The 26,679-nt window shown below is 39.0% G+C and overlaps 1 protein-coding gene across 2 annotated transcripts in view; it reads left to right on the top strand.

The window, feature by feature from the left end:
• The window catches only part of NRXN1 (neurexin 1), a 994,129-nt gene that overhangs the window by 359,590 nt on the left and 607,860 nt on the right, over positions 1–26,679 (top strand). Inside the window, exons 2-4 of one of the 2 annotated variants that reach the window (XM_079791722.1) lie at positions 14,626–14,927; positions 17,045–17,089; positions 18,125–18,286. In XM_079791722.1, the coding sequence (XP_079647848.1) occupies positions 14,626–14,927; positions 17,045–17,089; positions 18,125–18,286 (509 nt within the window). The remainder of the gene's footprint in view (positions 1–14,625; positions 14,928–17,044; positions 17,090–18,124; positions 18,287–26,679) is intronic. The other variant, XM_079791723.1, reaches the window with a different exon arrangement.

The raw sequence follows: 26,679 nt of genomic DNA, 5'->3' as shown, positions 1-26,679 counted from the left end.
CCTTTCAGCATTCACATAGTCTGCTTTTTAATTAGCCAGACAAGCAACAGCAAGTGTGGGAAGTGGGGAAGAAGCTCTTTGTTTTTAACCTGCAACACATGTAAAGAAAACACAAGCAGAAACTTATTAACGGCTTTTGTGAGGAGGCTTTTAGTCAGCATTTGCCTTGGTTAAAATCCTGAGCTGATTGTTTATCAAGGCACAGCAGCAAGAAAAGCGAAAATCAGCCCTTTGTGCATTTGTCTATTAGAATGAGGAAGAAGGACTTAGACATTTAAAATGTCAGCCTGCAGTGTGCAGAGACGTGCCAGTGTGTGAAAGAAAGATGGGCCTGTCAAGGCGGCATTGTTGATGAATGGGTGTCGGCTCTTCTTGTTAACTGTATCAGGGCTAGCTCTTGTTCTGCATCTTTCTGTATATACTAGAGGCACAATGCACAAAATTCTGCACGGGTAAGGTCCCTAGGCCTGGCTGGCAATAAGGGCCGATCTGTGGGGTGACTGGAAGGGCGATTGGGGGGCCCCTGCTGGCACCCACCTTGGCCGGCCTGGCACCACGCACTCGCCAGCTCCGTCCCCTAATTGCCCCGCTGCCTCCACCAGTGGGCCGATGGGGGGGGGGGGTCCCACTGGAACCCACCTTGGCTGGCCTGGGGTCTGTGGGCTGGGGGCAGCTCCTGTGTTGAGGGTCTGCCCCCCTGGTGGTCAATATGCGTCATAGTGAACAGTTATTCTGCTGTTCGGTCGATTTGCATATCAGGCTTTTATTATACAGGACTAGAGGCCCGTTGCACGAAATTCGTGCACGGAGGGGGGTTGTCCCTCAGCACAGCCTGTACCCTCTCCAATCTGGGACCCCTCAAGAGATGTCCGACTGCCCGTTTAGACACGATCCATGGGATCGGGCCTAAACGGGCGGTCGGACATCCCTCTCACAATCCAGGACTGCTGGCTCCTAACTGCTTGCCTGCCTGCCTTCCTGTTTGCACCTAACCGCTTCTGCCTGCCAGCCTGATCACCCCCTAACCACTCTGCTGCCAGCCTGTTTGCCCCCAACTTCCCTCCTCTGCCGGCCTGGTTAAGCCTAACTGCCCTCTCCTGCAGGGTTGATCACCTCCAACTGCCCTCCCTTGCAGGCCTGGCCCTTCTCAACTGCCCTCCCTTGCAGGCCTGGCCCTTCTCAACTGCCCTCGCTTGCAGGCTGGGTGCCTCCCAACTGCCCTCTCCTGCTGGCCATCTTGTAGTGGCCATCTTGTGTCCACATGGGGGCAGGATCTTTGACCACATGGGGGCAGCTATATTGTGTGTTGCAGTGATGATCAATCTGCATAGTACTCTTTTATTAGATAGGATAGAGGCCTGGTACAGGGGTGGGGGCCAGCTGGTTTGCCCTGAAGGGCGTCCCGGATCAGGTGGGGGTTCCCTTGGGGTGTGGGGCGGCCTGAGCGAGGGGCCTGTGGTGGTTTGCAGGCGGGCCACGCCCCCTGGCAACCCAAACAGAGGCCCTGGTATCTGGAATTTATTTTCCTTCTACAATTGAAACTTTGTAGCCTGGAGCAGAGCCAAGCCTGGGGCTCCCTCCAAGGCCGGTAGCCATTTGTGTTGGGGTTATAATTGAAACTTTGTTGCCTTAAGCGGGTGGGCCCGGCCAGGGTGTGCGAAAAGCTTTGCTTCCCCTGTTGCTGGCAGCAACCCTGGGCTGCTCTCTCAAGCTCCATTCTGCCGCCATTTGTTTGAATTTGTTTACCTTCTATAATTGAAACTTTGTCGCTTGAGTGGAGGCTTAGGCCTGGCAAGGGCAGGCGGAAAGCTTGGCTTCCTCTGTTACCTAGGAAACCTTGCTCTCTGTGGCTGTAGCCATCTTGGTTTGGGTTAATTTGCATGCTCGCTCTGATTGGATGTTGGGTGTGGCTTGTGGGCGTGGCTTGTTGGTGTGTCGGAGGTATGGTCAATTTGCATATTTGTCTATTATTAGATAGGATTACCTATTTTCCCTCAGGACTTCCTTCTGTGACTTTCTTTTCAGAGTAGAATATCCTTTTTTTTTTTTTCTTCCCATAGTGGGATATTTAACATATATATATATTATCAGCTTCAGGTTTAATTCTAACCAGCAAATAAAAAAGTAAAAAGCACAGGTTTTTAAGGATTTGGAACATTTTTCTTCTTTGAACATTTGCATTCACTTTTTCAGGAAATACTTGAACCTTATATATTTGTATAAGAAAGTTTTGGAGACTGGCTTTATTTTTTTATTTTTTTTGAGTTTTAAAAAAATGAAAACAATTGAATTCAGCTAAGTGGGGGTTTCTATGCATTTGGCTAATGGGATTGAGTGGTAGCAAGATATGTGTGTCAGATCAGCACAGGGTTTAGCTTTTCATACTATGCAAAGCGGTTGAGTACTCATTGATGTGATGTTACATAGAGATTAACTGGATCAAAAGGTCTAAAGTCAGTCAGATGATGCATTATTGAAGAGGAGAGAGGAAATGCACTTGTGTTCCCAATTTATAAAATAAAGTATTCCAACTGCTCATTAACTAATCAAGCAATATGCACATGTAAAGCAATACTATACATGGGCATAGATAAAGTGTAAATTATACCTCAAAGAGTCATATAATTTTGATACATTATTATAATTAAATTAGTAAACTTATAGATGCACAATTATTATACAATAAGTAATATCCTAGGTCATAGCTCTCTAAACACTTGATTCTCTCTGTGTCTGCATGTTAGAATCACCTGGGAAACATCTGAAAGTCTCAGTGCCCAAGCCGCACACTGGACCAATTAAATGAGACTATTGAGGTGGGGGAGGGAACCTCGGCATCAATATGTTTCAAGGCTCTTTAGGTGATACCATTGTGATGCCAAGTTGGGAATCACTATGAATATTAAACATTTTGTTATATCACCTCAGCCAGACATACCTAATTAGTCAGTAATTAGCATATTGTCAACATAGTTATATGTATTCAATTTATTTTTATTGTAAAATGGTGGAGCTTTTTTCACATGAGCAATACCGTAGACTTAAAATTCATTGTCTGTTTTGGAGGAATATCTGAACATTTGAGTCATATGCTTTCATTATAATGCTATATATTTTTTTAAAAACTACAAAATTCAAATTTTATGATGAGAAAGTTAACATAATTATTGCAAATATGGCGAGGGAGTCGAAATAATTACTTCACTTTGAGATTATAGCTGAGAAAAAATATTAATAACTTTGATCATATGAAAACTATAAAGCTAAAATTTTATATATTTTCTCTCAGAATAATAAAAATGAGATATCTGAGAAGGAGATTAAATTAGGGTTGAATGTTGTGTTTGAAAAAAACCTGACTGTCCTATATTCTTCAAAATGAATATATTCTTCCCTCTTTAACTTCAAAGGTGTTCATTCAAACTTATGCAAAACAGCATTAGAAATGCGAGAGAAGGTAGAAAAGGCATGGAATTCAGACTCAGAGATTCACATTCTAGTCTGAGGTGTTTGTAAACTAAGTGCTTTTTGTGAAATTTCTTACATTCTCTAGGTCAGGGGTCCTCAAACTTTTTAAACAGGGGGCCAGTTCACTGTCCCTCAGACCGTTGGAGGGCCGGACTATAGTTTAAAAAAAACTATGGCCGAAACCGGTTTGGCTCAGTGGATAGAGCGTCGGTCTGCGGACTGAAAGGTCCCAGGTTTGATTCCGGTCAAGGGCATGTACCTTGGTTGCGGGCACATCCCTGGTAGGGGGTGTGCAGGAGGCAGCTGGTCGATGATTCTCTCTCATCGATGTTTCTAGCTCTCTATCCCTCTCCCTTCCTCTCTGTAAAAAATCAATAAAATATATTTTTTAAAAAAAACTATGAACTAATTCCTATGCACACTGCACATATCTTATTTTGAAGTAAAAAAACAAAATAGCAAAAACACCCGCATGTGGCCCGCGGGCCATAGTTTGAGGACGCCTGCTCTAGGTCATAGTTTTCTTAACACTAAAATGAAGTTAATTTAAAACAATTTCTATTCTTATAAAATATAGATGAATGCATTGCAAATAGAAAGCTGATGTATTGTGTGTGAGTCCTAGGTAACTGGGAAGAAATGTTTGAAAGCCCTTGAATTAGATTTCCTTAACTTTTATAGTTTTACTAGCGGCCCAGTGCACAAAATTTATGCATGGGTACGGTCCCTAGGCCTGGCCTGCAATCAGGGCCATCTTCCCCAGCTGCCCGCAGCCGGCCCTTCCCCCTGCCGCCACCCACCCCTGGATCCCCATTTGCCATCAGGTGATTGGTGCTTGACGGCTGTTCCTGCCCGCTTACTGGCCCCGCCCCTGCAGCAGGTGACCATTAGGCGATCAGAGCTTGCCGGCTGGGGAAAGGGACCAAGAGGTGATCAGTACACCTCAAAATGATTGGTCCAGCGGTTGTTCTGGTCATTCTGCCGTTAGGGTCAATTTGCATATTACCCTTTTATTATATAGGATGACTTGTTCATGGAAAAGGCATGTAGTTGGGGAATGGAGGTGGAGGCTACTTATTTGTAGCATAGAACATAAAACATTTCATATATTCTTGTCATATGGTGTCAAGGCAAATGATCTTTAGAAAGTAAAGACTTGTTTCAAAAGGGCATTTGGTTTGCTTGCAATAAGTAGGGGGAAAAGCATTTTCAGCCTATGAATGTGGATATGTGTCCTCTCCTTGAGACCAGAGAACTCACTGGGAGGAGTGAATGTATGTATTGTTAAGAATAGCTGCTGATTCAAGAGGTGGTATTATTCATTTTGGCCAGAATGTTCTCTTGCCCAATCAAATTACTTCCAAAACTAAAAAGTGAGAATGCACTTTGCTTTTTGATAGCTTAGTTTTATTTTATCACACTTTTTGTGCTCACTCTTTGTTGGGAAATGGGTTCTTTCTAGGGAGAGTAAGTTGAGGGAAGTCCTACTACTTTACAGAAAACATTGAGTTTTAAGCTAAACTGGTTATTGGAAGGAGTTAGGAATTTAAAAAAAAAAAAGAAGAAAGTATCAAGAATACCACCCCACACTTATAAATTTAGACTTAAGACAATGGGTACTACAAATATGCTTTTTTTAAAGGTTTTTTGAGGTGACTCTGCTGGCCAGCCCTATTTGGGATCAACTGGTCTAGAAATTCAGTTTCTCATTCCAACTTTACATATGCCCTATAGATACCAGAGAAGATCTCATAACCTTTATAGGTCTCCCTCTTCTAACTCTAAAGTTTATATTTTGTGATTCACTGTGATATTCTGATAAAGTTTCACAATTCAAATAAAATTAGTCTCAAATGAGCTATTTTTTTTTTTTTTACAATGGGCCCTAAGACCTAAGTTTATAACAGGTAAATCTAAAAAGGAAATTATAACAATTCTTTACATCCTAGAAAGGATGCTCTTTTCGTATTAGGTCCTAACATCAGCTTGTTGGCAACGTCAGGAGTTAGTGAATGAGTAGGCTGTGCTGTCACAATGCTCCCCCCACATGTCTGGGTTTTATTATCCTGCCACTCCCCTCTCCCCCACCACTCCAATCACAACAGTCTGATCTGAGAGTAAAGGACTCTAACACAAGCTGAGCTCATCAAACTGCTGTCGAGTTATATGAGTGGTCCAACCCCAGAGGAGATCAGAAACTCTACTGTGAGGAGCTGAGACATTCCACATGTTTATTCCTTTCCAAGACTGGGTGGTTCAATGATTCCTCTATCTGTGAGCTATTTCCAAAATCTTTCTGATAAAATCTGTGTGTTTACACTTAGGCTTGACCTCTACTTGTGTTGGGAAAGAAACAAAGCTGCATGGAGTACATTTTGCATCATGAATTAACTTCTTTCCTGTGTATCTAGAAAGGTGCTAGTTTTGTAACATTCAGGGAGAATTAGGCAAACGTTGTTTAAATCAGATGAGGAACCTGGGATGAGAAATGCTGAGCTAGACAATGTTGATTTACAATGTTTTCGACACAACTGTGATAGATGGGATGAGGGGATGTTATGGAAGGATCAGTATGTAATTAATTAAAACAATGCCATAAGCTTTATGTTATAGATCCTCATGTTTAAAAAAATCTGAGAGTGTGTCATAACAGGCCGAATGTAACCATTGTAGAAGGACACTATGCCACAGTTACTTACCTGTGGTCATATAGCACCAACCATAAAGTGGGGAAACTAATTAATGGCTTCTAATTAATTCCAAATTAAGCGCACTATCCATAGAAAACTGCTATTCAGTATTGACTGATTCTTCTATACTTCTGTTGGAGAAATGTGTATAATCCCAAATTAATTAATATAAACTTATAGTAAGTAATATTCGCTTTCCCTTAAAACATTGTATTATTCTAGGAATTACATTTACATGGATAAATACCTTAAATTTGGTAGAAATAAACATTAAACGTATTCTTTAAACACGCTAGCATACGTAGAAAATCTGCCAAAGGTATTTTGGGGAGCTAAGGAAGAAAGGTGATCAGAACAGAAAGTTTCTTTCTTGTAGAGTATGACCAAAACATCTTTCCATGTCCCTTTGTTTTTCTCAGTTTTTAAGTCCTTACAGGTTAAGAGGAGAACTAGCTGTGGAAGCCCAAAGGGACAGAGGTTGCTATAAAAATCTCCTTTTAAAAGCAGCAGCCATCAGAAATCTTGAAAGACATTTTAACTCTAGTATGTTGCCTGATTTTGACAGCAGGAAAGCAATAGAGTTTGGCACAGAGTTGAGCCTCAGTAAATGTTTATTGAATGAATCAATAAAGCAGTGGCTCAATAAATCAAGAATGTTATAGAACCATAGAATTTTAGAATTAAGCACTGGAGATCACTTAGCCCAGCTATGTGACTTTTCTAGGGAGAAAAATGAGACCCAGTGGGGCTAAGTCGGGTGGCCACGGGCAGAGAGCTGAAAAGTGGCTACGTAGAAACCAGTATCCAACTCTCCTCATTCTGAGCTCAAGGTTTTTCCCTGAGAAAATGAAAAATAAAATTATAAAAGCACAAAATTCTCATGAAATCATTTTGCAAATCATCTAGGTAAAAGCCTGATTAAAAGAATGAACTATTAATACAGACATACTTTCCTCTCTTTGTGCTATTTGTAATGCTTCCATTTCTTTATTACTCCAGGAATCTTAATTAACCAACATTTTTCCTAAAATTAGGGTGTTGAGCATCATGATATAGTATTTTGCTAAAAAGCTAATTTTAAAAACTGGATAATCCTTTAAAATGTAGTATTTACTTTAATAATGCTTGTAATAACTGATCATGGATTGCCCACTATATGCCCAGTATGAATTTAAGTACATAATGGCACATTCAGAGAAATTTTCCTCATAGAATTATTGACTAGAGTCCCCTGAAACAAAAGAACTTAAGTAACCTGCACTTTATAAAGAGAACCTCTAAAAACTGACCAAGTTTCACCTCATCACTTATTAGAAGACAGCCAAACTGACCCTTCGACCATTCCTAACATGCTGTCCTTCTCCCCACCTCCCACCTTCTACCTCAGCATTAAGGGATAGAGAGTAGGGGAAAAAGTCATTAGGTCATAGGCCCTGTGAAAATGCACTGTTCAAGGAGAAGTGTGCTTCCTTTGCCCAGCCTAATTGGGAAAAGAGACTGCTGTAGAATGGCATGTAGAGCCTGCATCCGTATGCCTGCAAAAAAGGAAGGCCGGCAATCTATGTTCTGACCCATGGAAGTGCATGTGTCAGACCTGCTGACCTGCCCTGTTCCTTTCTGGGGAGGGCAGAAGGGAACTGGCAGGGCGGAAAGAGGCAACAGGGATATAGCCTACACTCTCAACCTTTGGCGTCGCCAGGATAATTACCATCCTAGGGGCCAAGCAGACTCTCTGCTTAGGCTGGGGCTTGAGCCATCTGGCCAGTATTACTCACAAGAAAGCCACTTGCTGGGCCAGAGGATTACAGTAGCCAGATGCTCTGGGATATTATGTGGAGATTGGCGCTGAAGGATGAAGCAGGTTGAGCCACATGAATCCCTCTTCTCTCTCTCTCTCTCTCTCTCTCTCTGTCAATGCACGAAGGGCTAAGACTTAAGTCAGGTATTAAGAAGATACCTAGATGCATACCATACCACATCCTTCCCCTCCTCTTCAACTCTGACAATGAGATGAGGGATAAGATTTAGTATATCAGATGTTACTTTAAAGTTATAAATTAGCCAAAAGTGGCCAGAAATTTAGTGATTCTACACAAGATATTGCACACCTGGTTAATGCCAGAGTATTAGTGAATTACTTTCCCTTGGTATCATATGATCTGTGCAGAACAGACCGGTCATGAGCCCAGACAGGCATAGAGGGGCCTATTTGGTCCATAGCACCTGCAGTTACTTAAACAAATGCAAATCGGTTGCACAGTAGAATTGGAAAATAGTTGTACTAAAGTTTTGGACCATATCCTGGGTTACTTTTTGGAAAAAAAATATGTTCAAGTTTAAGCTGAATTTAGTTTTGGTCATGAACTAGAGGCTCGTTTCATGGCAATATCTGGGAAATAAGGAAGAGCATGAAATTGGAGTCAAGAGGGCAAGGTCATATTTTGATTCTACTACAATTAGTTATGTGACCATAATTTTACCTGTTGGGCCCTCAGTATCTTCATCTAATAAATGAAGGCGGTGGACTAAGCAATATCTAAGTCTTCTTTAGCTTTCATATTTAATCACTTCAAGGATATTATCAAAAGTATATCTATTTTGTGGAGTTATCTGATGGATGTTTGGCAACTTATTTCCAGATTGGTTGCCTTGAGGTGTACCTAAATTGAAATAAACCCTTGAAGAATGAATATTTTCTAAAGCTTGGTTTCTTTATAGTAATCAATTGATTGTTTTAATTTATAAATTACATAGCATTGTGGCAAGCAAAACAATGCTATTTTCTATTGCAGTTCTTAGGGACTGAGGATTTAACCTGATGTGATTTTCAATAGGCAGATTTCCCTTTTGTTTTCCTGAACCTCCTTCATCTTTACAGTCAGAGACATCCAGGCTTTATTATTTATTTAATAATGTAAACTTCTAGTGTGTACCTTTGTTTAGTCAAGGATGTTTTGGCAAAATATTCTTGTGTATTTGACTTCTAGAGTAGAAAAACAAATGAAGCAAGCTTCTGCCTCAAATGTCTATTTTTGTTTTGTTTTGTTTTTTCACATGTTGATTTTAGTTTCCGGCTTGTGTTTGAACACAACCTTAGAATCACATGAATATAGTAAAACCTTACAAAACTGTATGATGTGAGTTTAATATATGAAGACTAAGAACCATAATGTAGGCCCATTTCTTGGTATAGGAAAATGGCCTGAAATTCTTCATGTATACGTATAGGGACAGCAGGACATCTATCTAGCCTTCATCCATTGGTAAAGAAGTTCTGTCAACTTAAAAGTTGTAGGAAACAGTCAAATTAATGAGATTTTACATGTATAATGGGAAGGGGCATTGTCCTGAGAATTAATTTCTATGTGAATTTAGAAGTCACTTAACCTCTCTGTGTCTAACATTCCCTTTATAAAATAGAAATCAGTGGTGCTTTTTGTTGAAAAGGATCTATTGGTTCAATCTACCATCCAAGATTGAACACCTATCACATCCCACTAAGTAGTTCAGTTACGTAAGGTTAAGTACTTTAAGTGATGAGAAATTTGTTTTCTATCAAATGGAATGCTCTATGTATGGGTAACTCTGATAGAGAGTATTCCTCATAATGAGAGATATTTTTCATAGCTTTTATGCTTTGATTCTATTTATACCCCTGCTTCCATACAGAATGGAATTACTCTTCTAAAGGACATCTTTCCTGATATTTGGAGGTGCTGTCATTTTCACCCTAAGTCTTTTCTTCAGAGAGTTATTTACCTTACATAATCTAGAAGTCTTTTATCATCTTAGCAGACATCCAAATACATTCCAGCTTGTCAAGTAGAAGTATAACAGTCATTAGCTGACCAGCACTAAGATACAGGACCATCCCATCCCTCTTCTAATATTGTCACGAATATAACCCATGCTTATTACATGGACTTTTTCAGTACATTGATCATTTGATGATTCATATTCTAAATCCTCCAAAGATTTTGCTTTATTTCTTTTTCTAAAAAAAATAATAAATACTTTTTTATTAATTTCAGAGAGGAAGGGGGAAGGAGAGATATATAGAAACATCACTGATGATGTTTTTACTGGGGAATGAGCCTCCAACTCCTGCGAATGTGCCCTGACCGGGAATCGAACCATGACCTCCTGGCTCTTGGATCGATCCTCTGCCACTGAGCCACACCGGCTGGGCAATTTTGCTTTATTTCTGTTGTGTCTAGGGACTCATATTTCCTGTATAGTACTATTACTTATTCATTTGGGTGTTTTTGGACCAGAGATTAGAACTCATATTTATTCCCATCAGGTTTATCTTTGTTAAAGTCAGCTCATCCAGTCAACATTAAAAGAAATTATAGAATTCCAATTTCTCCATTGAACTTTCCCTCAGAAAATTAGGAAAAATAAGAACTATGCAATTTTATCTAAGGAGGGATGGAAATTGAATAGAATTAAAATACAAGATCACCCTATTCAATTTCTTCCTCCAATTTACAGGAACATAAAATAAATTAATATAGATTATTAAATAAATGCTCCAAGTTTTTGAAGTTTATTTTTTAATGTTTCTCTAATTCTACCATAACATTAATAATAGAGATTCCCTTCATCGATCCATTATCAATTGATCCATTGATCAATACATTTAGAGTATGGTCCTCCAAACAATTATAATTACATCCATGCAGCCTAATCTATTTCCTCTAAATTTTATGAGGGTGTTTTGAAGAACAAATTATATTAATGGATATTACTATTCATTGAAAAGTTTTAAATGCAACATCATTTTTATTATTACTATTGCTATTTAGTTTTTAAATATATTTTTATTTAATTCAGAGAGGAAGGAAGAGGGAGAGAGAGATAGAAACATCAATGATGAGGGAGAATCATTGATCGGCTGCCTCCTGCACTGGGTATTGAAACCACAACCCAGACATGTGCCCTGACCTGGAATTGGGTGATGCTCAACCACTGAGCAATACCAGCTGGGCTATTTTTTTAGTTTCTACTAATAAATGCAGCATTGATGGGACTAGTATCTTGCTCATCACACTATTAATCAGGAAGAAAATATTTTATCAGATTAATTCATTTTATCCTCAATTATCCAAATTACTTAAACTTTTTATTGAAATATAATACTAGAAAGTGCACATATCATAAGTTTAGAGCAAAATGATTTTTTTCACACTGAACACATCCATCACCAACACCCAGATTAAGAACAGAATTTTACTAGAACCCCAAAAGTTCTCCTCCCTCCATTTCTACCAAGGCTAGCCATTATCTTAACTTACAATAGTACAGATTAGTTTTGCTTAGTTTTAAAAATTTTATATATACACAAAGTCATAAATATGTTCTCTTTTGTGTCTGGTTTTTTTCCTCAACATTATTATTGTGAGATTTACCCATGTATCTGGCATGTAGTAGTTGTAGAGCATATATTCTCATTGCTGATTAATATTCCCTAGTGTGACTATACCCCAATTTATTTATCCAATTTTCTATTGATTGTATTTCAGTAGTGTTCATTTTGAGATTATAGATAGTTCTACTGAAAACATTCTGATGATCTTTGTGTACATTTTTGTCAGATGTATACTTACAAGCAGAATTTCTGAGTTATAGAGGAACATATATTCAGCTTTAGAAGATATTGCCAAACAATTTCAAAAATTAGTTCCCACCAATAATTTAAGATAGTTCTAGTTGCTCCACATTCTCACAAACACTTGGTACTTTTTGTCTTCTTCATTTTATCCTTTTCAGTGAAATATATTGATATTTTATTGTGGTTTTATCTTTATTTCCCTGAAGACTAATTAATAAAGGTGAACATCTTTTCATATGTATGCCCTTTTATCATGGAGTGTCTGTTCAAGTATTTTGTCTATTTTTCCTGTTAATTTGTCTAGTCCTTTTTTTCTTATTGACTTATATAAATTCTTTTTGTATCCTAGATATAAATATTTGTTGATTCTGTATTGCTTTGGATCAAATGTCTTTTTAATGTTTATTGTTTTAGCATATATTATATGTGAACTAGATATTTGGATATTTGGGCTATTTTCCAATTGACATAGACCCATTCTTTAAGTGTTTAACAGTAAAGTATATATAACTCTTTATTGTGCTGCTATTTGCATATGACATAACACAAAACTTATAGTAAAAGACAAAGAATTGGAGAAAACATACATCATGGAAAGTAGAATAATTTATGTAAAACTAAAATAATAGTAATAATATAAATAATGTTGAATTAAAAAACTTTTCAATGATTATAAATTACATCTTCTTTCATGAAAAAGAACACTGTGTCTCATTTACTATGTTCTAAGGCAATGGCATATTCTACAGAGTGAATATTTCCAAAATTGTGTGGGTGCATTTAATGCAGATCTGAATTATCCAAATTTGAAATTAAACAATACAAAAAGAGTGATACTATATTTTCATTTTTAAGTAAAAGTAATATCATTGTTAAAATATCTTAAAAACTTGCCATCTAATGAACTGCAAAATCTGTTTAACATGATTCCCTTTGACTCTGCCATATTATCTAGCAAACAAATCTTTTGTCAAGATTCCTTCCAACTTATGCAGATTTGGAATTATATGAGGTCATGTGGATAAAATGCTATGGCCTTTTAATTAGACCAAATCTCTGCAAGTCCCCAAACTTTGTTTTTTATTACTTACTGGTAGTCAGAAGGCTGAGGTGTAGCCCTGCTTCTGTTATTGGCACACTTTCTGAATTTGGCAAGTCATTTAAATTTCACGGGCCTCACTTTCTTCATAATGTAAATTAAAGGTTTAAGGTGGACCTCTAAAACTCCCCGTGGCTCAGAGACTTATTCTGAATACTCACTGGGGATGAAAATTTGATAAATATCATCTTCAGATAAGAGGACCACCATATATCATGTATGTACATGTATATGAACCCAAATTCACTTGACTACCCATCGTCTAATGATCAAAACTATGAGCAGAGAGTAGTGAATTGAAAGAACTAGGGAATGTTATTTTTATTGATTATGATAATGATTTTCTAAGGACTGAGACCTTTATAAAATGTAAAATTCCCACAGGATTGCATGGTGCCAAATAGTATTTATTATAGTCGGTCAGTTTTCATCTCATCAGCAGTCTCATTGGCAATAGATAAGAATTACTGTTTATTCATAGCTTTTCCAAAACTGGAATTGTCCTATTTTTAACATTGTTTTTCTCAATTTTATGGCTATGAAATTATATCTTAATATAGTTTGATTTGTGCCTTTTCCTCGAGACTCATAGGATTGAGGATCTTTTCATTTATTGATAGGATATCTATCTATTTATAGATATATATTGCCACCATTAGAGTGAGACTTCTTTTGGTATATGAATCCTCCAGTAGGCATAGTAGACATGCTATATTACCAGTGAAATGGATTAAGATTATTCAGTACCAATTGGAGTTCCATGTTTATAGTTTAGCAGAAGCTGATTTCACACCATCTCAGTTTTCTTGGCACAATACCATAATTGTCCAGGATGTTGAGGGAGCTTTTGGCTCACACTCTTCCTTTGGTTAAACTCATTTCATCTGTGGGACAAGACAGTACTTTCCAAATAGCCACATTACTGTTTGATCTGTATAGCATCTTGTGGGATTCACATTGTTACTCCTACATATGGTGAAGTCTGAATATATAGAAAATTTTGAGACTTCATTTATATGCTATCCCCATAATGACGTGCTGGAAATTCCTACCAGTCTCATAAAAGCCAGCCCTATCATCTGTTTGATGAGATTGGGGAATGAATCAACAATCCAGCTGACTCCATTAAGTTTTCTATCACTGCTCCCTTTATCCAGGGAGAAAAAAAATGCACATGATCTATAGGAAATCTGTTTACTCCCAGACCAAATTCTATTTTTTTTCTTTGCTTTCCCCTCACCAGATACTTGGTTATGGTTTCTCAGTGATGAACACATTTGGCTCTTCACTGAGAAGATCTTTGAATACAAACATCTTACTGAAAATTAAAATAATGCCTCAGTTGGATGGAGAGAAAGTTGCAAATACGTTGGAAACCATTGTTGCCAGCGGAGTAGAACCATCCCATATGCATTTATGGTACCTGATTCATGCCCCGGAGATATCGCAGACCTACTTCTTTCTGATCAGAGCTCTTGCAGTGATACTTAAAAATTAATTGAATTTTCAAGAATGTCACATTTAGCTACCGTAGTTAATGGCCCAATGGCTGAGGAGGTTGATTGAATGGTATATACTGCCACCTACAGTACTTTTTGACTTTCTTTGACAGGGCTGTCTGTCATCAGTCAGAAATGTTTATTAGCCAAGGCGTTAATTTGCAGACTGATTATTTTTTTTTTTTCTGTTGAGATCTGCTGATTTACAATAGTATATTGCTTTACTTATGTACGTATGTATCTGTTTCCCTCTAGGAAAAGAAGAATATATTGCCACTTTCAAGGGATCTGAATACTTCTGCTACGACTTGTCTCAAAACCCCATTCAAAGCAGCAGCGATGAAATAACTCTGTCCTTTAAAACCCTTCAAAGGAATGGACTGATGCTTCACACTGGGAAATCCGCTGATTATGTCAATCTTGCCCTGAAAAATGGAGCTGTCTCTCTGGTCATTAATTTGGGATCAGGGGCCTTTGAAGCGCTAGTGGAGCCCGTGAACGGAAAGTTTAATGATAATGCCTGGCATGATGTGAAAGTCACCAGGAATCTGCGTCAGGTAACAGCGCAGTGGATAAGAGAGTAACTGGCTTTGTTTCTCGCTACAGCTGTGTGTGTGGTACTTGGAAACCCTAACAACATGAGCTAGGGCTCCTCAGAGTCGCTTACAAATTAGCTGTGGGGTTTATTTTGTTTGTTTTTCTTTTGACATGAATCTTCCTGCCATACTTGAGCAGGGGCATATCTAGAAAGTTCTGGGGGCCCAAAGGCTATTTTGATACAGCGACATAGGACAGTTTCCCAGAGGGCTGCAAGGATATCTCTGCGACCTGCCCTTCCTGTGATGTGTGTGGTTTTGTTGTGTTTTTTGATTTTTTATTTGTTTGATTTTAAATTATAGTTTTCATGGTGATCATTTGGAAGCATGCACATTGGGGTCATTAAATCACAGTTCCTTTTTTGTAGTCAATAAACATGTGTTTGTGATCCGGGATTGTATCAATCCCTACACCCTTCCCACCCCTCACCTTTGAAATGGGGACAAGAAAAATCCCTGAGGGGAAAAGTGATTTTAGGAGTTTACATATCTCCTGAAGAGTCTGTTTATGAAGTTATCTATTTTTTATTTTATTTTTAGAACAGACACTTTCAGTTTAACCCAAATGACTACCGAGAGGCCAGTTCACATTCTAGGTGTCCATTTCTATTCAATTGTATTTTTTTTTTAATCTTGCAGAAGTCTATATACAAGATAATGATCAATTCTGTAGTTAATCTATGGGTCCACATATACTGTATGTTTTTAACTGAGACATATTATTACAGTATATATAAATATATGTACAGATGAAAGTGAGTAGATTATACTTATATATTGAACATGATAAGCTTTGGTTATCATTTGAAATTCATGAAATTACTATGTATCGTTTTGTGAAGTGTTGACAGTGACTAATTTTCTGCAGTACATACTGATCTCAAACTAATATCCTTAACATATTTGTTGTTTCTCTGAACAGTTGCAGAGTGATCGATTGTCTCGGGTTTTCCTTTACTAAAACAGCCCTCTCTTTCTGAGCTGTTAACTGTCTAACCTTTTCTTTCCCACTTCGGAGAGACTTAGACTAGCCAAGGGAGAGAAGGCATAAGGGATTTGAGGATAGCAGCGATAGCCGAGCTAAGGCAGGCAAGTGAAACGGAAGGATTCTCCAGGCCTCCCCAAGCACCTTTCAGAGGCCTGATTGGCACGGAAGGGGCCCTGCAGGCATCACACCGGCCTTGGGAGGCGGTCACGCACCCTCAGTACAGCTGTAGAACCCGAACTTCCTATAAGTCTGTCTCTTTGGTTTTCCTTTTTTTTTTTTTTTAATTTCTTCTCTCAGATACTCACCAAGAGACCGGAGGCTCATCTGAGAGAAGCACAGAAGGAAGGGTGGGGCTCGAGGAGCCCACTTTCTAGATTTGCCTTTGCTCAGGTTGCAGAGCAAACTCTGAATTGGTAGCTCAAAGGACACCGTAGCCGTTCAGCCGGGGTGCATGTGTGGCAGGACAGATTGAACACAACCCCATTCTACTCATTTTATGTGTCAGGATCTTTGCTTTGTTTCATTGCAGTAATCTGTGACCCTAAAGTCCATCAATATGACCGAAGGAAGTTTTGGAGTTGAGGAGGAGTCCTTGTATGCTGTAAAATTGAGTAGCAGGGCAATGCCAACCGATTCCTACGAAGTTGCTGGGGCTGGGGAGGGCCAGGGCGGGGGCGGGGTCACTTACGGGCATAGGGCGGCAGTGGTCAGCTGATGAGCTTCAGGCCTTTGAATCCCTTCTGAACTTTTTAAAATGTCTGTCAGATGTACTCAGGGAGCCAAAGGGAATGTTGCCATATGTCTGTTGCTGTCTGGTAGCAAGTTATGAACAAAACTGGCAGGAAAAATATTTACCTCTGTGGGAGGCCTATTTGTTAGTCTGCTTTTTTCTTGTAAAATTTTTTTGCCCTTTTTCTATGTTACTAACATGCTTAATAACTAACATGTCATTCATGGAATGTTTCATTCTACTAACCGTTACCTGAATCAAAAAATGTACTAACATGGTAGAGACCATCATATTTTTTAAGTAACGATCGTTATTCTGTTCACAGTTTTTAATTTCCTTTCTCCCCCCTTCTCCACAAAGCACTCAGGCATTGGACACGCTATGGTAAACAAACTACATTGTTCGGTAGATATCATTCTAATTGTTTCTTATTTTGGGTTTGCCGTGTGTTTTCTTTCTTTCTTTTAACTGTAGACATCATTAACAAAAGAGGAACTGCGGTTGGTACTCTTCTGCTTACTTTGACCTCCTTCTTTTCATCTGTTGTGGACCTTCTTATTTTTTACCTGTTCCTGTCAACTTCTGTTTTTCCAACTCACCTGTAGGGGGCATCGTTAACGTTTCGAACGTTTTTGCATCCAGCTGTGGTTAACACGGGATAAGACAAATGGTGGCTGGCCCGAGTGACCGCAGGCTCAGCCAGTCTCTAACCATTCATGACGCATGGCATGCACACTTGATTTGGGAATGTTGGAGATGCCACACCCACTCATCTTTACGTCATCACAAAGCAGTTTTTTGTTTGTTTGTTTGTTTGTTTGTTTCCCCTTTGGTTCTCCCTGTTTTCTTTCCTTTCCTCTCTGAACCGTACTGTCCCTCCTGCATGTGCGCATCGGGCGTGCCGCTTCCACGGGTTGTTTTGCCTTCCCCCCACTGCGGCATGGGCGTAGGCACTTGCATGAACAACCGCTGCTCAGTAGTGCCAAGAGTGACGTTGCTGGAAAGAGCTTGTGCCTTTTATGTTAACCAGGTGCACGTTGTGATTAGTTAATAACGGACGACTAAACTTTACTAATATGTACACCAGCAAAACTAACCTAGGAAGCATTTTACTAACACCATTTTTGTGTCTGCTCAGTAACTTTTGAGTTGCAGTAGGGATGATGCTGACACAGTAGTTCAATAATCAGTTAACTCTCTAACTAGCTTAGCTCTCTTAGGGCTAGTTGAATAGAATCCGAGATAAACCTCAAACAGACATGAAAATGGGTTCCGCTATAGGTCTAAAAAAACAAAAAACAAAAACAAAAACAGAAAAAAACAATAAGAAAAAAAAAGCAAAATGAAAAAAATAAAACAAAACACAAAACAGGCATATCCCAGGATTACAGTATCTAGGTCTGAGTATAGCGTGTCCTTTCCCTGTGCTTTGTTATCTAGGTGACAATCTCAGTGGATGGGATTCTTACCACAACGGGCTACACGCAAGAAGATTACACCATGCTGGGTTCTGATGACTTTTTCTATGTCGGAGGCAGTCCCAGCACCGCAGACCTCCCAGGGTCACCAGTCAGTAACAACTTTATGGGCTGTCTCAAAGAGGTAAATATGACCACCACCAGAATCACTTCCTAATTCATGACCTCATCATTTCAGATCTGGATGGAAAGCACGTTTGCTGAAGACCTGATGTTTGTGGAGTCCATTGACATAACCTTAAGTTCAGTATTCTGCTGTTTATGTAGGTAGGATCGGGGGAGGTGGGGCAGCTCATAGGACATTATGAAGGAATTAAGTTCCTCTTCTGAAGTAAACTGTAATTCACAATTAAGATTTGCATGGGCAGTTGCATAATAGCGATAAAAGAAAGTCAAATGCAAAGAAATACAGTGTCTGGAGTTAAGGTAACTGCTTTGATCATTTTTACTTAAATGCCTTGAGCGTTATGTATACTGTACAGTCATGTTTGAGCATTTCAGGAAAAAAAGTTAGGCTACAAGAGAGAGACTATGTAAAAAATGAGTCTATATGATGAAACAGTTTTGTTACGACATATTCAATATGTTCTGAAGGAAGTAAAGTTGTTTCATCTGTGACCTGATGAGCTTACTTGATGTTTACCTGACCAACTCTCTCAGGATAAAAGGTATCAGTCACTTCATTCTCATCCTTCTCTGTCATTAAGTGCTGTAACTTTTGATGGGATTGGCACTTGTTAGGGTATGAGCAGAGAAAGATCACAGAGTTCTTGAATTTCAATTCGTGTGAATATTTTCCCATAAGACCTGCCTGTTTTTATTTAGCTTAACCCAATTTCTCATGGCTTCTGAAGCCAGAGGTTCCTCTGGTTTCATTGAGCTGAAGTTTAATGGTGTAGACCAGTGGTCAGCAAACTCATTAGTCAACAGAGCCAAATATCAACAGTACAATGATTGAAATTTCTTTTGAAAGCCAAATTTTTTAAACTTAAACTTCTAACACCACTTCTTCAAAATAGACTCGCCCAGGCTGTGGTATTTTGTGGAAGAGCCACACTCAAGGGGCCAAAGAGCCGCATGTGGCTAGCGAGCCGCGGTTTGCCGACCACTGGTATAGACCAAGCATGGCAAACTCAAAGGCTAACACAGGCCAAATAAACGAGGAATGCAGCCCGTGGGCCGCGAGTTTGACATGCTTGGTGTAGACCTCTAAAATGTAAAGTTCAATAACTGAATTTATTAAGGGTTACCTGTAGGTGTTGTTGGTAAGCAGTGACATACTTTGATTAATTTTAAAGGAAATAGTCTAATCATATAAACTTGATTTGGGCAGGCATCAGTGAAAAACAGTCACTGCTGGGGTCATCCTTACTTGTTTTCCATTTATGTGAACTCACTGGGCGGGGCACTGCCCAGTGAGTAATGTATAGAAGAGTCCTAAGGGGGATTAGAAATGCTATAGTTTTAACAAATGCAAGGAGATGTAATTCTGACAGGCTGGATCTAACCATACTTCGTGGTGGGAGGGATCAATTCCCTCCCAGAGAATAACTTCTACTCTTTAAAAATATATAGTATGACTCAGGATTGTGTTAATCTCTGTGGACATAATAAAATAATGATAATTATTATAATCCTATCTATTAAAAGGGTAATATGCAAATTAACCATCACTCCGTCACAAAGATGGCAGCACCCATAGCCACAAGATGGCGGCGCCCAGTCCTCTCAGCCCCGCCGGAGTCCCCCAGTCCTGGGGGGACAGCCACTGAGAGCGGGCAGTGTGAGTGGCCTGGCAGTATACTTGCTTTGTCACCACGGTGACGAGGCAAGCATTCCGCACCTGGCCGCGGATGGGCCTCTGGGCCATGGAGAGTCTCTGGGCAGCAGGCGCGGAGAGGCCAGGCCCCGCAGAGAGCTACTGGCGCACGGATTCGTGTGCAGGACTGCTGGCTATTATAATAATATCATTGACATTTTTTGAACTCTTATTTTGTGCCTGATACTATACTAAGAGCTTTACTGGGATCTCTACAATATAGGTAGTAATTTTATTATCTGCATTTTCAGACAAGGAAACTGAGGTTCAGAATAGGTAAGTTTCTTGAACAAGATCTCATGTAAGAAATATTGAGGCCTAGGGCTTAATCAGGGAAGTAATGTGTCAGAGTCTTTTGTGTCCTTAGCCACCATGTGTCCCCCAAAAAATGTATGTTAGGGTTCTTGCTGTAGAGAAGTGTACAAACCCTTAAGTTTGCTACAAACTGAGAACTGTTTTTAGAAATGTGCAGTAGACTGTGAGGAATGGGGTCTTAAATCGTGTGGCCCAGTTACACCCAGTTGAGTTCAAAAGAATGAAATGAGAGAGACATCGGGTAGACAAGGAGGATACACAGAAGCGTAAGAATATGAAAGTCTTGAAGGATAACTGTGGTTTGTATAGGCAAGAGATAGAGAACGTATTTCTATTGGGGAGAAACATGGTAAAAAACATAATTTCAAAATATCAGATGTTTGAAACCCCCTCTGATGATGGGAATTGGGGTTGGAGAAAGAACCAAGCCACACCCACCCTATTTCCTCACTTTCACTCTCAACAGGCCAGCCTACAATCAGCCCCTATGTCCTGCTTTATCTATAGGAGGTGAGTCCCCATATGGACTGGGAAAAGGAAAGGGAATCCATGGATCTCTAGCTAAAGAGCCCTTTCAGGTATCCTGTAAGAACATGAGTATTTCTGCAGTCAACACCTGAGTTTAGCTGAACCTCTCTGTCTCTGGGCGAGGCAATTGTGTGTGTGTGTGTGTGTGTGTGTGTGTGTGTGTGTGTGTGTGTGTGTGTGTATGAATCTACAGTGAATTGCCTTAAGCTAAAATTGCAGTTTCGGATTAATGCCTTTCATGTTTAAATGATAATGAGTAGTCCACACACTTTAGAATTAATCTCTTTTCAATTGGTCTTTCAACCACACACATAAAAAGCACTACAGCAAAACCAAGTCAGTTGGTCTCCTTCATGGCACTTAATTGGTAGCTACGGAATCCATACAATGAGGATTCACTCACGCTATTGTCTTTTTATAGGTTTTGGATAGATACCACTCCTCTTTAGTGACTAGGCGCATCCCTCATCTCTCTTCCACAGCCTGGGGCATGTGTTTAGAGCAAGTGCTGTAGTTTTGATGTGTAATCTCTTGCACTTTATTTCCTCCCAACACACCAGAGGGTGGAAAGATGCAGGCACAATCAGCCTATAAATCAAAACAGACCTCACTCAAAGGGCTTTCAGATGGTTCATAGCTTCCATCCGTGTCTGAATGACTATTTAGAATGCCCTGCTCTTCCTAACTCTGAAATGAAATTGTGACAAAGTATCATAGATTTTGAGTTAAATCACCTTGTTTCAGATAGCTGAGCTTTGTATTATTACTGAAAAGATAGCAACATACCCTGTTGGGTTTTCTGCCCTGTATCACATTACATGTATAAAAACCTTAATTGTGGTTTCATTTATGGCTCATAACATTTTTTTTTTCAATCTACTATATAATCCCTCTTAGGTCCTAACCGGTTTGGCTCAGTGGATAGAGCATTGGCCTGCGGACTGAAGGGTCCCAGGTTCAATTCCGGTCAAGGGCATGTACCTTGGTTGCGTGCACATCCCCAGTAGACGGTATGCAGGAGGCAGCTGATCGATGTTTCTCTCTCATCAATGTTTCTAACTCTCTATTCCTCTCCCTTCCTCTCTGTAAAAAATCAATAAAATATATTTTTAAAAAATAAAATATAATCCCTCTTAGGATGACCATTCCTGGGAGAGACACTCATAACACATGTCTGAAGTCAGAGAAGAAATTTTGGGGAGTGTTGAATAGAAAGGATCCTGTAAATCATTCTTCAAGTCCAACCTCCTTATTTTGGAAATGGGAAAACTGACCTAGAGAAGTTACATGACCCATCAAGAGCAATGAGGGGATAACAGGATTAGAACACAGAATCCTGTCAGATAAAATATAATATTTGAATGGCTGGCTCTCTTTCATTGTAAAGAGTAGCACTCAAGGTACAGACTTAACAATGCCCTACCACTATCATGTATTCACATCTTCACTCTTAAAAGATTAAAGTAAAAGAAGAAATCATTCTACATAGTGAAACAACACATAACCTAATGTTCATGAGAAGCAGTTAGGACTTTATATGTATGGCATTTGGTAATGCCTATTGGAAATAAGACTTGGTTTGCATGTAGAGCAACTAATCCTTATTAAGAATATTTTTTTTGGGGGGGGATTTTTACATTTCAAAATAAAATAAAATAATTTCAACAAAATCTAACCTGAACTTTTTACATTATACTTTGTTCAAAATTAGAGGGAAATTTGAATGGCCAAGAATTTATAATGGAGGATCAAAGTAGTTTTTTAAAACTTATTTTATTGTAAATACATGAAAAAACCTTTGGAGAAATGTTTGAGCTACTGAAAATTACTTTCAAAGGATATAAATTCAAGAAAAGTTAAAGGAAAAATTATAAATAATAAATTACCATTATATACAGCCCATATCTATGAAATTTTTAGAGAAAAATACACCTTTAAAATTATGCTATTTCAATCTGTTTTTTACAAAAGCAATACCAATGCTCTGGCAAGAAACATTTCTTTATATTTTAATTGCATTTTTTATAACATTGAGTAAAAGCTACAATATATGTTCCTTAAGAATTATTCATCATTTTGAGTTTAATTTAATTTTCCCAACAAGCAGTTTTAAGTGACTGTTATACCATGAGAGGGAATTGGTTGGCCCTGCAGAAAGATAAATGGCATCTAAGTGGGATGCTTAGAATCTATTGGAAGTCACTACAGATCAGTCCATTCACCTTAGACTACTTGGAATACATTTTTCTGTATAAAAGTATCAGAGATGATTTCTAAGATGCTCATTATAGAGATTCTTTAAAAATCCTCAGAGATAGATGAACAGTTCACTAATATGTATTTCTCTCTGAATATTTTGACCATGAGGACTTGGTGCTGTTAGAAAATGACTTACAAGTAAGGGTTATGCTGCTCTCTCATTAATCTTGCCTTAGCATCTCTTGCTATATGCATTTCTTTGTGCCTCCACAATGCTTTGAAACATCTATTTCCCATCTGCAGAGTCAAGATTACTTAACACTAGAGGCCAGGTACACAGATACATGCACCAGATACATGCACCAGTGGGGTCCCTCAGCCTGACCTGCGCCCTCTCACAATCTAGGACCCCTCGGGGGATGTTGGAGAGCCGGTTTCTGCCTGATCCCTGCAGGCCAGGCCAAAGGACGAATCCATGCACTGGGACTCTAGTATGCATATAAGATATTTGGTTAATCTCTCTTCCCACCCTTCCTCCTCCCCCGTTCCCTCTGAAATTCATTAGTCTGTTCCATGTTTCCATGCCTGTGCATTGAGCGTCTGTCCCCTGGTGATCCGTGTGTGTCATAGCTACTGACACATGGATGGTCAGATGGTCCCTTAGGTTTTTATATATATGGATAGTTTATTAGGAGGAAAAATAAAATTGAAGAGGTATGAAAGGCTGGTATTCAATAAAACAACATAGAATTTTGTATTTGAAGTTTGTTTTTTAGCCATATATACCTGCTTTCATCCTTTGAGTGGAGATGCTGCCTGTGTGAGGCAATTTAGATTCCTGTCACTAAATGTTGCTTGGGATGAGCCTAAGAAAGGATTCTAGGAAAAAAAAAAAAAAAAGCAAGTGAAAGGCTAAGGAGAATTAAATCCCTACTGAAAATTTCATCAAACTAATTAGATCAGCTCAGCCTTTAATTACTCTGAGAAACTTTTAGCACTAAAAATTTGGAAGATGCTATGAGGTGGATGAGGTTCAGAAAACATGCTCTTATGTAAGCATTTCCCCCCACTGTGAAAAAACAGTTGCTTATTGTGTGCTGTTAGTATGGTCTCCTCTGCCTTATGCAGCAGTAATACTGTAATTCCCACAGCGTACCAGTATTAGCAATGGGAAAGAGGTGCCATATTTACTTTGCACAAGTACTCCTTAATCCCTATCTTTCTTCTTTGGAACAAAAGAGAACTTGAGGAAATTGTGAAGCCTTCTCAGTTTTCCTCTTCTATGGTGGAACTAACTCCTCAAATGTGGGTCCTCAGGTGAACTTCTGTTTTCCTATTTCCTTTGTGGCTCAAACAGGAGTAGAATCCTGTAATTTACATGTAAGTACAAAAATCCAATGCAGAATTTGCATATTACGTTACTTTTCCCGGAACTTTGGGAGGTAAGGAGATGTTCACTGGTGTCTATAAATCATGAAGCATGGAGGGAAGGAGAACTTTTTTAGTTGGGGGGGACCTCTTGATATAGGCTCCCCATTTCTCCCCAGCTTTTCATTTCCTCCAGGCTCTTCCTCCTTGGGGTTCCTGATACCTAGTGATTTCCCCCTTTCTTCTCTTGTTATGTTGCCATGGTCTCTATATCGGTAGGTAGCATGTTACATTTTTTTACATAGATCTTTCTACAGGCTTCATTCACTCTTAGGGGAAGAGAATTGCTTTATGCATTCCCATCTCACTTCTTCCTTGACATTTTCATACAGGTCCACATATTTTTGCTCACCATTCTGTTATATAAATAGGGATAATACTATCTTAATTATGTTTGGTAAAATATCTCACTTGAGCTAACTGTTTTAAGATAGGTTTTGCTAATGGCCCACAAAGTGAATAGATTGCAAACCAAACCAATAAAACAACAAGGGAATTCCCCTAATACAAGGACTCATGCATTGGCTCTGGGCTGCCTTCCTAGAGGCAGGGTCTTGGCTTAGTGACTCATAATAAGAGAGCCTGGTTTAGCCCAGCTGGAGAGGGAAGAAATTGGCCTATAGAGTTTTGAGCAGTTAAAAATAAATAAATTTTTCTCCATCTGATTTAAAACACAGAAGATGGCAGTTTGCTTTTAGAACTAACCAGAAAGCAAACTGGAATTTGTGGGCATGTCAGAGAATTTGACAAATTCTTACGTGCCACTGGCCTGATTAATTATAGGTCCTGCCTGCTTTATTTTGGATCTTGAACATACTGAAATGTGTTTCCAGTCTTCTGCTGTAATAAAGTGCCAGCACCAAAATGGAAGCTGAGCTCAATTACCTTTGCCTTCTTTCCTTTGCAGGACAGCAGACCACAGCTATTGTAATGTCAGAAACCCTCCTTTCCTTTTAAGGGTGTCTCCCCAAGAACCCCTGCGATGTAGTAATAATAACAATAACAATAATAATAATAACATCTTCAAGTATAACTGAGGATCCTGAGATCTCAGCAGAGCACCTGCCTCTCTCTGAGTGGTGGGATTGGACCTTGACCTTGGTTTTCTATCTTTGAGTAGGGTAATCCTGCTAGTTGAGCACACTGTCTGAATCAGATCATTCAAATAGACATAAACTCTATGTTACTTAATTGTGCCTATGGTCACACCAGGCATCACACAAAGGGATGCTAAAAGTCAGAGCTATTGCTGAAAAAGTAAGGGAGTTGGTATATTCCAGAGTAGCAATAGTAATATATTAAGTATTTTATATTTCTCATAATATCTACAACGTCCAGTGTATTACCTAATAAGCATGGTCATCAGCAACACAGAAAAATTAACAATTTACTTGAAAAAATAAATCAATGGAACTGTGTGAAATAATTTGATATCTGATATTTCAACATAGCAACAAGGGAGTCAGAGAATATATATTTTGCATGTGGACTTGTAGCATTTTAGTTTTATTAATACGTTACATAGACGGTACACTATAGCTTTTTCAGTGCTTTGTATACTCAAAGGTAACACTCCACGTGTGGCAATAGTTATACATTACTACTATCCCTATTTAACACATGAGGATGTGGAGATAGGCGGTAACGGACTAACTAGGTAACTGACCTAAGGGCAAACAATTACTAAGTAACAGAGCCTAGATCTGAACCTGAGTAACTGGACCTTCAACTGATAACTGCAAACTAATAATCCTTGCCTTTAACTGCTACTCTATTTTGATTTTTCTACTCATAGTGTAATCTCATTTATTTTTCCTTATTCTCAATAGTTTCATAAAGGTAAAGTTATATTAAATGGACTTTATAGGAACCTATGAGGGGAAAGAAATAACAAAAATGCAGCCTAAATTGCTAGGATGTTGGAGAAGAGAAGGCCTAATTGGGGGGGGGGGGGAGAAAATAATAATGCTTGCCATAAATGTCTGTACTCTGTAGCCAACCACATGAACAGGATGCACACAAAACACACTGGGAAGAAGTACTTTCCAGGTTTCTATTAGTGTTAGCTTCATACATTGCTAAGAGTAAGTATGCTTCTGTGAATTGTAGCCTTAGGGACAAGGGAAATAAGAAATTGGGGCAGAGACTAGGCATTTTGCCATACACACTCCTCTTGGAGATTGGGTTCAGGGAGTCCCATCTGCTCAGGTCCCCGAGGAGGTGAAACT

This window comes from Cnephaeus nilssonii (genome assembly GCF_951640355.1).
Source record: "Cnephaeus nilssonii genome assembly, chromosome: 15".
Classification (NCBI taxonomy): Eukaryota; Metazoa; Chordata; class Mammalia; order Chiroptera; family Vespertilionidae; genus Cnephaeus; species Cnephaeus nilssonii.
Note: the sequence above shows the minus strand (reverse complement) of the source record. Positions and strands in the feature narration are given on the sequence as shown.